Here is a 10,474-nt window from a genome sequence, read left to right as displayed (position 1 = left end):
GGGTGGGACATTAGACAGACCGTTTGGGTTAGTGTTTTACTTTGGCCCACAATCCTGCTAGAAGAACAAAACAGAAAGCTTATAAGGCTGTCATCAACAACAACAACAAGTATGCCTATCACGTGTCTTCCTGGAAATGCACTAAAAGCAGACAGCCTTTTCTTTTGTAAAAACGTGCATGTATGAAATAAAATCAAGGAATCGGTCGTGGCGGCACTGCAACAGAGCGAGCGCGTGACGTAGGCCGTACGTGACGCGAGACTGTGGCCACGTCAACCCAAGCAGGCAGGAACCAGGAAGCGTTTCACCTCCGTGGTCTCGCCACAATTGATAAAACATCCAGAAAACAAAACAGTAAGTGAATTTAAATGAGCTTTAAGCGCTTATTATTATAACCATGGGTTTGAGCGCTGTCTTTAACGTTTGGCTCAGGAGGCACCACTTTGGACTGATTTAGCCTATTCTAGCTGAGTTGGTGGTTGATGTTTAACTGTCTCTTCAGATGCTGCTGTCATTTGCTGCAAACTTTGACCTCTTATCTCTTTCTGTTTTTTATCTTCATGAAGATAGTGTTCTTAATGTTTTGATTTGTGTATTATTTTTACTTTGTATTTGAAATAGTTTATTTCTTCGCCTCAACTCGATGCAACAATTAAAATAACTTTAACTCGTTTATGCATCTATAAAAAAGTATTAGCCTACCGTAGTACATGTCTTATTCCCACATGATAATTTAACTGCAATAGCGCTAATCTTGCTGCAGAACAATTACTTTAACCTTTATACTTTGAGTAGCCTATATTTTGTTGATTTTATTGTTGATACTTCTGTTATTTAAATCGTAGGCTATACTTAATACTTAGGTCTATGTATTTCCATTGTGTTATTGCCACTACTACGTAGGCCCTACTACTTCAGTAAAGGACCTTGACGTTATGTCTTTTATAACGTGTTTCAGGGATGGCCCAGTTTGAGGATGTATTAAAGCAGTCCAGTCTGCACCCGAAGCCTGTGGGGTTGTTGTTGCAGTATGGCACCGCTGGTTTCAGGACCAATGCCAAACAACTGGACCACATCATGTTCAGGATGGGACTGCTGGCCACTCTCCGCTCCAAAAAGACTAAAGCAACCATCGGAGTCATGGTCACTGCATCGCACAACCCTGAGGTGAGAGGATTCAAAGAATATTATCATATTTATTTATTTATTTTCTCGCCATAGATCTATGGTTTGCAACCTGTGTGGATATATTTAGTTTCATGTTTGTTAATCTTTCGAGTCATGGCCTTTGGTTTATTTGATCCCATAAGCCCTTTATCCTTTCCTACTGTTTTTTGGAAATGGACAGTTTCCACCTCACCCTTTTCATTTTCTGTCATCCTTCCAGTTTAAAAGATATAAACAGATCCCCCCCATTTAATTTCCTGCTGTCTCTCTCTCCATCTCTCTCTCTTTCTCCATCTCTCTTTATCTGCCCTGGTTTAGGAGGACAACGGGGTGAAGTTGGTTGACCCCATGGGGGAGATGTTGACAGCGGCATGGGAGGTCTATGCCACCCAGCTGGCTAACACTGAGCAGGAAGATTTGCTCACCACTCTGAAGGACGTCGTGGAGAAGGAGGCCATAAACATGAGCCAGCAGGCTAACGTGTTTGTGGGCAAAGACACCAGGTATCTGAAAAGTCATTTTGATTTCATATTATGCTACACCTAATTCCATCCAGGTAACAGCACAGATAAGTCAACTAACATGCACTTCTATCAGACTATATTCTATACTATATTAAGCCGCTGACAGACATCTACCAACAGTTACGGCCTACCACTCCTTCAAAGAGTAGTAGGGATTAGTAGGCCTGCACGTCGGACGCCTGTTCACCTTGCCGGCCCTTATTTTATCGAGAGTAACCCGTTAGCTATACATTATCCCTTACTTCTGCATCAAGCATTATTTATATTATTTATATACAAAACAGGTGTCAAAAATTACTTAAAATCACCCTTGTCTTCTAACTATAGAAGCAGCAGTGCCAGCCTTTCACAGGCTGTACTGGATGGAGTATCTGCACTCGGTGGTAACAGCAAAGGTAGGCTTCATTTAAAACTGTATATTCTCATATTGAATTGCTTTGTTTACTCACTTAATTATTTAAATGTATGTACTGTTTTCTTTTGCCTGCTGCGTCTCTCATCAGACTATGGTTTGGTGACCACCCCGCAGCTCCACTACATGGTTTGCTGTCAGAACACACAGGGTAAATATGGAGAAGCCACGGTGGAAGGATACTATAAGAAACTCAGCCAAGCTTTCATTCAGCTCACCAAGAATGTAAGAAAACGGGGTGTGCGTGTTTGTTTGACTTCATTTCAAGCCCTTTTGCATTTGGGTGTGTCTTGTGTGTCACGCCCATCCATCCAGGAGTCACTCTTTTCTACTTCCAACCAATTGTCCTCTCTCTCTACCTCTACCTCTCTCTCTCTCTCTCTGCTAGGCTCACAATTGCACAGACGACCAGAAGCACCTATCTGTGGACGGCGCCAATGGTATTGGGGCTCTAAAGTTGCGCGAGATGGAGGCTCACCTGAAGAAGGAGCTGCATTTATCTCTATTCAACGATGGCAGTAAAGGAAAGCTCAACCAAGGCTGTGGGGCCGACTTTGTCAAAGTGCAGCAAAATCCTCCAACAGGTGCGACTTTATTGACAGTACATTTCAGTTAGTAGGGTTGAAAGCAAAGAGAAAAAAGTATCGAACTCTTTATCTACTTCTAAGTAAAGTATCGTAATAGAGTGGTGTGCTGCTCCTGCAGTTACTTTCATATGAAATCGTAGATTTGATTAGATGGAGACTGTTATTCAGCAAACTGTAAAAAATTATGCCTATAACGTTTGGTCTTTTAATCTTTAGAAATATTCGGTTGATGTTTGCATCTAGACTCATGAACAATGTGGTTCTTTTTCAGAAAAGTTTAAATTTTAAAATTTTCCGTGCCCCTTTTAAATGCAACCTCTATCCTGTTCTCTCTATAAAGGCATCAGTATGAACCCAGGGGAGCGTTGCTGTTCCTTCGACGGCGATGCTGACCGAATAGTTTACTACTACACAGACTCAGAGGGACACTTTCACCTGCTGGACGGAGACAAAATCGCTACTCTGATCAGCACTTTCCTCAAAGAGCTGCTCACACAGGTACACTCTCGGATACCAACACGATATTAACAAACAGGCACATGTGCACAAACTCATAGTGGATCATTATTTGTTTCTGCTCACACAGGCTGGTATAGACTTGAAGATAGCAGTGGTGCAAACTGCTTATGCCAACGGAAGCTCAACACACTATCTGGAAGACACTATGAAGGTAAGGACAAACATGCATTTCATTTGTTACCTTTTTCCCCCAAAATATGAATAAATCAATTAATGTTTTATGCGACTTAGGTAGAAGTGAGGTGTACTAAAACTGGCGTGAAGCACCTTCATCACGAAGCGCAAAAGTTTGACATTGGTGTGTACTTTGAGGCCAACGGTCATGGAACTGTGAGTAGATCAGACAGCACAATATTACAAGTCATTTTTTTCTAGTGTCACTCATACAACATGATACAGCCCTTATAATAACTATTGGGTTTTTGGTGTCTTGGGCAGGTGTTGTTCAGTGAGGCAGCAGAAGAGAAGATCCAGCAGCTAGCTGAGAACCCCTCTACCATTGATGAGATGAAGAGAGCGGCTCTCCTGCTGAAGAACACCATCAACCTAATCAACCAGGTTGTCACACACACACACACACACAATGACACACACACACACACACTGACACACACACACACACACACTGACACATACACACACACACAATGACACACACACACACACACACTGACACACACACAGCGAAACCGCATTTTTACTGCATACACTCGCAGTTCTGATAGGTCTGTTTTGATATTGTCTTAAGACTGTAGGTGATGCCATATCCGACATGCTGCTGATTGAAGCCATATTGGCCATCAAGGGTTTGACTGTACAGCAGTGGGATGCGATCTACAGCGACCTGCCAAACAGGCAGCTCAAAGTCAAGGTACTCATTGAATTAACATAGTATAATGTGAGATAGTTCTGATTATTTTAGTCAGAACTATTTTTTTAGTCACAACAGTGCCTCTTTCATGTGAATATACTGTATTGTGTATAAACGGTCATAGATAGCTATATATGTCCTCAACATGTTCCCATAGGTGTCGGACCGAAGGGTGATAGAAACAACAGATGCAGAGAGACGGGCAGTGTGCCCTGCAGGCCTGCAGGAGGCCGTTGACAGCTCGGTGAAGAAGTACAGACAGGCCCGCTCCTTCGTGAGGCCCTCAGGCACCGAGGATGTGGTTCGAGTTTACGCCGAGGCAGATACACAGGTGAGAATGTCTTCTTTCTTTTTTTTGCACCTTTTGCTGGTCCTTTGCTTTCCCTCCTCTGATGCTTACAGGTATTGTGTTTCTGCTTTAGGAGAGCGCCGATGCCCTCGCACATGAAGTCAGCCTGGCAGTCTATCATCATGCTGGGGGAGTGGGGGGTGAACCCAAGCCATTGCACTAAAAAACTTTACACAACACTCACCAATCAAACCTTGCTTTTTGAACACAGGCCATAACAGTTTCTAAAATTGGAGTTTAGCAAAAACTGCTTCTTTTTTGGTGATGTGCCAAATTATTTCGCACTGTTATTGGCACTTTGTACTATTTTCTTGGTATTGGCCTGTCATTGTGAAGATAGGGGACACACTGGATGATACAGTCAGTGCGTTTCCATGGCACAACTAGATTAGATTATCACATATATCGAACTAGACACTCGAACGGACCGTGTCACTTGTCTGAGTTTACATGGCCTTTCAGATATCGGATAAATGTCCAATGCATGGCTGTCTCCACTATGCTAGGTGGCGCCGTAGCCCTTTCAACCATGCTTTCAACAAGTGTTGAAAGAGCCACGTCCGGTTCTCTTCCGGCAACAACCCATGGTGTAGCCTATTACGCGCAGGCACACAAGCACAGAACGAGAAGTCCGATATGCGATGTCCGATCCCTGTATACATGCAGAGAGAAAGCCGACAACGAACGACTTATCTAGGTGTTCTTATCCGACATCTCTTGTCCGTTATCGTGCCGATTTGTGTGCGAAGTAGATCGGATAAAGGTGTTTACATGCAGTTTAAAAGTCCTGTTGAGGTCTTATTCGTTTAGTTACCCGATTATGAGTGCATGTAAACGCACTGACTGAAGGCATGTTGTGCTTCTACAGGAAAGTTACTTGGCTCTCAAACAGGGTGCCATGTGTGTGACTGTAAATTATGGGTTTCTGTGTCATACAAATGAGCCACAGTGCTGTAAATATGCCATAATTCTTTTTTAAATCAGATGTCTTCACACGTAAATACAGGCTATGGGGACGGTTTCACAAAAAAGTTTGGTTATTATGTGACTTTCTTCTAATTAGACTCTTTTTTTATACATTGAAAGGTCCATGAGTTTGAGTTACGTGAAAGTTGACATGAGGGGAGTTGGCAACATTGTACTGTAACAGCTAAATGTAAATTGGAAAGCCTTTGTTTCTTTGGTACAAATAAAGAATAGAAAAGGGAGAAAGTCTAAGTGTGTGCATTTCTTAACATTAAATAAAAACCAAAACCATGATTGCTTACTGTTTATTTAGTTATTTAAAAGACACGATCCCGACACACAGGAGGATTAAAAGAGAAGAAAAGCAGTGCGAGGCTGGGCGGCGGGGTTAGGAGCAGGCAGAGCAGAGCGGGGACACAGTGTTTATATCTATGTAAAGGCTCTCCATACAGGATAAATACATTTTCAACAAACTAAAAAACAAACTAATTTCCAAAGCATTGGAAAAAAAACCTGAATATCATGACATGAATCGCTGCCGTTTATGCATTTGGTTAGCAAAGGGTCCCTCTGTGAGATTTTGGGATAAAGAAATTGGTCTATTCTTCATCTGTGTCGTCCGCTGCTCCCGAAATAGTGATGGTGCGCTCCTGTGTGTCGCTCTCATAAGTGTCCTCATCTGTCTTAACTGTTCTGGGAGAAAAGGGGCGAGGGAAATTTGACTGTGTCAGTAAGAGATTCTGAGAAACAAATTGCTGAAATGTTAAGGACGGAAGACATTGTGGGCCACAGTCACCACCCTCTACCTGATAAGGACAGTCTTCCTCTCGGACATCTCGGTTGCCTGCTCCTCTAAGTCTGTCTGTGTGTCCGATGAGGCCATCTCCACCCGGGCTCCGCCAGCAGCTTTCTCAGGCTCGTTATCGGACGTTGCACCGGGGGCTCCATCTGCAGTGGAAGTCCCCACGGCGGCCGAGACTGACGCGGAGTCTGTTCGAATGCAAGCGGCTCCGGAAGTGAGACGCAGGCCTCCGACTAGGGACATGTGATGGACCATGGTGCTAAGGCGGCTGTCTTCCCCCTCGATCAGCTTCCTGACAAATACAAACAGATGGGAATAGAAGTAGATTTATTGAGTTATTTTAAAACAAAAAAACATATCATTATACACATTCAAGAACAAAAAGTGACTGAAAAGGCCTAGGCTGAAGCAAAAAGCTTATTGGTGCCTATCCATTATCTTCATCTTCTAAAAAAAACAAAAACAAATATTTTTTTTTACATATGAAAATCTTCAAAATTAACATCAAAGTAAAAACTAAACAAATTACACAGTAACCTAAAAAAAAATACATGTATATATATATATATATACTGTATATACTTTGTATATTTTCAATCTTTGGAGTTAAGTCAGAATGGATGCTGCTGGGCACTCATCGGTGGTGTGTATGATATCCCGTTGGCATTGCCAGTTGCATGGTGATGCTGCTTCATAACAGAACCGGTGTTTAGTTCACCTGTAGGTGGTGATTTCAATCTCTAGAGCCATCTTAACATTGAGCAGGTCCTGGTATTCTCGCAGCAGCAGAGCGATCTTCTCCTTGGTGACCTTCAGATCCAGCTTGATGGCCTCTATACGCTCCTGTTGCAATATGATACAACAGAATGGCCTTATTATCAAGCATTTACAGTATGGAGGATATAATATAATACAATAAAAGTTGAAACAAGCAAACAGAACAATATTAACTTACCTTTGTCCAAAAATAATAATATGAAGAAGCATTTATTTACTTTTATTAAATTGCTATTTAAATGCATATATACACACACCCGAAAGAAAGAAAATATTCATGTATATACTCTTTGAGAACACCTGGTAAGTCCTCCCTGTGCCTCACTGCTTTTTGAACTGGGGATTTATGGTCCCTCTACATAAAGGAATGCAAAAACTCTTCAATGTTGTACGGACACAAAAGCAATGAACTCATATTACCAGGGAGAAGGTTGTACTCTGTCTTACTATTATGTCTAATTGAAATCAACGGCCTGAGAGAACATTAAGCACTGGCACATCAGGGCAGTTACCTCCAGGTCGTTCTCCTTCTTCTTGTGTTTTTCCAACGCATCACGAATCTGAGCCTCCAAATACTCATTCCTCGTCCTCAGGGAGTCCAGTTCACGTCCCTTGTTGAGAATCTACACAGACACACACACATAAAATGTAGACAGTGCTCAGCAGTGGGTAACAGTAACCAAACAAAAACAAAGACAGGGAATCCTACTCACATCCTTCTTATAGCCTGCGATTTCTTCTCTCACACTTCGGACACTTTGCACGTGTTTGGTGGAGCGGTTGGTCAGGTCCTCGAACTTTGACCCGTACCAAGCGCTCATTTCCTGGAGAGGCAACAGGGTTTTTTCAATAGATGCTCACTGCTTTGTATGGATCCTTTAGGAGAGAGGGGGGAGTTGAAGTGAACACAGTATACTGCTTCATTCTCACACCCATACCTGCAGGTTTTTGGCGGCAATGCTGTCGTACTGAGACTGAATGTGTCTGACGGCAGAGGAGAGGTCCGGGAGGCCAAAGGTCAGCTCCACCGTGGTGGTTGATGCATAGATCTGCTGCATCAGCTCCTCGATTTCCTTTCAATGGTTCACAAACAAAGGAACAGAGTTAGAAGAAAATCCGTGTATGCACTGCAGCGCTGAAAACACAGGTCTATATGACTTTCTAGATACAGCCTTAGATCTGCTATGTGAGTAAGTGACATGGAAAGATTAATGTATGTTATTAAGGTAGGTCCAGCCCACCACTCTGCAGTCAGTAAGTCACAGCTTCTCTTTTTCTTTAGCCTCCCATTAGCCCCTTCACACCATTCTGATAATTGCCATGATCACGGTCTTACTCTCTCTCTATCCATCAGCAAAGGTCTGGAACGATATGAAACCTTTCATATCAATAATTGCTGGCCCATTAAACCATTTATGGTCAAATCAAAGGCATGCCTCCCCCCCAACCAATCACTCACTAATATACACAGACGGACAAACATGCATTACCTCCTTGTGAACCCTCTGCAGGAAGGCCAGCTCGACCTCCAGGTGCTCCAGGTGTTTCTCCAGTGCGATTCGGGCCGAGGTTGCTTTATCTACATCCTGAGGGACATTGAAGCGCACATGGTTTGAATGTGTTATGGAGAATTAATGCACCAAATAAATAGCCCTCTATTGACTTACAGCTTTGAATTCTCACTAAATGCAAAGTTCCACTGTTTCTTACCGGACGCAGAGCCTCAATCTCAAGCTCTGTCTTCTTGCGGGCATCCACGGCCTCTTCGTATTTAACCTTCAGCATGTCTAACCGGCCCAACATGGCCTCTTTGGCAGCCAAAGACACATCCTGAACATACCAGATAGACAGTAAAATGATCATAAGCCTACCATGTTCCTAACATGTTTTGATCATGAGATATGACCGCCCCCTCACCCTCTGGACTCTCATCTGATTGGCCACCCTGTTGAGATCCTTCAGCTGAGACTCGTAGAGCTGCCTTAGTCCTGAAGGTCTGACATGGCGGCTCTTGAAGGCCGCAATCTCAGCCTCCAGGAGATTGTTCTTTGACTCCAGGGATCGCACCTACAAGGGGAAATGAAAGAGAGACAGACTACCTGATGGTTACGAGAAGTCCCAAAACAGAGTAATTCAGTTATATGGCTCAAACGTTTGCTTTTGTTCTTATGTTTTATGTAAGAATAACTGAAAAATAAAGTTATGGGCTAAAGACTCCAAAGAGTTCAGGGCTGAAAAAAGTATAATATGTCAGATAGCAAAGTTCATATGTGTAGAATTTCTACTGATAATGATTTGTGTAGCAGTTTAAAAAAAATGCTACATGGGCAAATGTGTGTCTTTGTGTGATTGGTCCTCTTGCCTTTTCAATATAGACTGCAAGACGGTCGTTGAGGGCTACCATCTCCTGCCTCTCATTGGTTCGAGTCATCATAAAGGCCTGGTTCTCTGCTGAAGCTGCATCCAGGTCCAGTTGTGGCCCAAGCCCCATGGACATACCATAGCACAGCGCTTCCATACTAACGCTGCTGTTGGGTTTACAGTAGATTAATCATACTTTTTGGTTTTATGGATGTTTTTTTCAACCCATTTAGAACAGGGTTTATTGATCTATCAGTTACATTCATATGCACACTATATCCATCAATCAATCCATCAACTGTTTTTCTTGTTATCTGTGGTACAATTTAGACAATTACACAAAATAAAGTACACAATAAAAGTTAGACCACAATATACCAAAAGTGCGAAATACAAATGCCTGGAATAGCAACAGGGCATGCAAGTCACTAAAACAATAATATAAAAACAAGGACATGAGTGAAAAATAAAATCGAGGACATAAAACAAAATAAATAATCACTAAATCAATATCAAATCAAGGACATTTAAATAATTTATAACAATAAGGCATAGGCTACAACAGGAATATTTAGCACAATTCCTCTAAACCTCCCTTAAGGCTAAAGAAAATGTAATTTAAGTGCCAGTTGAAGCCTGTTACATATGTCATTCTCCTTGAGCAGTTTCTCAGGTTTCTGCACATTTAACACTAAGCGAATGGGAGTCCGAACAACATTGTGACTGACAGGTGACTGACTCACCTGGCAACGCGAGCTTTATTGGAGATAGACCTGCGACCCATCGTCCCACCACTGCGGGTGAAGCTGGCCGACCGGTGGCGAGTATCCCTCCGGGTGGGAGAGGGACTGGACACCCGCATCTGGTAGGAAACAGGGGCGGCCAAGGTGCACTCAAAGTGTCGGCGGTATGAAGACATCCTCTCTGGACTGCGGCTCATGTTGACCTTTCACTAATGCAACTTCAAACTAAGAAACTGAATACTGTCCACTCACACCTTCAGTCTGAGGTGGGGACTTTATAGAACTCAGCCCTTCCCTAACACTGCAAAGGAATGTTGAACCTTCCCAATCCGAGAGTGAGTGTCCCTGCAAACATCTATCAGGGTTACGACAATTAATTTATGACAGACGGTTTAA

General features: G+C 42.8%; 2 protein-coding genes across 2 annotated transcripts; one reads left to right on the top strand and one right to left on the bottom strand.

Annotated features, from left to right (window-relative positions):
• Positions 1-267: 267 nt before the first annotated feature.
• pgm3 (phosphoglucomutase 3) lies at positions 268-5,627 on the top strand. Its single transcript, XM_080047806.1, has 13 exons — positions 268-354; positions 959-1,167; positions 1,486-1,670; positions 2,019-2,086; positions 2,195-2,328; positions 2,492-2,687; positions 3,031-3,188; positions 3,277-3,360; positions 3,441-3,539; positions 3,648-3,767; positions 3,958-4,080; positions 4,238-4,411; positions 4,503-5,627. The coding sequence occupies exons 2-13, from the start codon at positions 961-963 to the stop codon at positions 4,590-4,592; spliced, it is 1,638 nt and encodes a 545-aa protein (XP_079903932.1). The 5' UTR covers positions 268-354; positions 959-960; the 3' UTR covers positions 4,593-5,627.
• Positions 5,628-5,994: 367 nt separating this feature from the next.
• ngs (notochord granular surface) lies at positions 5,995-10,433 on the bottom strand (the record flags this gene model as incomplete). The annotated part of the gene is given in 14 exon segments (XM_080048330.1): positions 5,995-6,088; positions 6,202-6,489; positions 6,916-7,040; positions 7,487-7,597; positions 7,688-7,798; positions 7,913-8,047; positions 8,465-8,560; positions 8,685-8,804; positions 8,892-9,041; positions 9,337-9,502; positions 10,079-10,284; positions 10,286-10,303; positions 10,307-10,382; positions 10,384-10,433. Coding segments are annotated over 14 exon segments (1,746 nt in total).
• Between the last annotated feature and the right edge of the window lie 41 nt (positions 10,434-10,474).

Source organism: Ammodytes marinus, assembly GCF_949987685.1.
Source record: "Ammodytes marinus genome assembly, chromosome: 19".
Taxonomy (NCBI): domain Eukaryota; kingdom Metazoa; phylum Chordata; class Actinopteri; order Uranoscopiformes; family Ammodytidae; genus Ammodytes; species Ammodytes marinus.
This window is presented reverse-complemented; position numbering and strand designations above follow the sequence as displayed.

Coding starts and splice junctions, on each gene's coding strand:
- pgm3 (XM_080047806.1), top strand. CDS start 961: ATGGCCCAGTTTGAGGATGTATTAAAGCAGTCCAGTCTGCACCCGAAG. Junction 3,540..3,647: donor AGGCCAACGGTCATGGAACT/GTGAGTAGATCA, acceptor TGTCTTGGGCAG/GTGTTGTTCAGTGAGGCAGC. Junction 4,412..4,502: donor ACGCCGAGGCAGATACACAG/GTGAGAATGTCT, acceptor TTTCTGCTTTAG/GAGAGCGCCGATGCCCTCGC.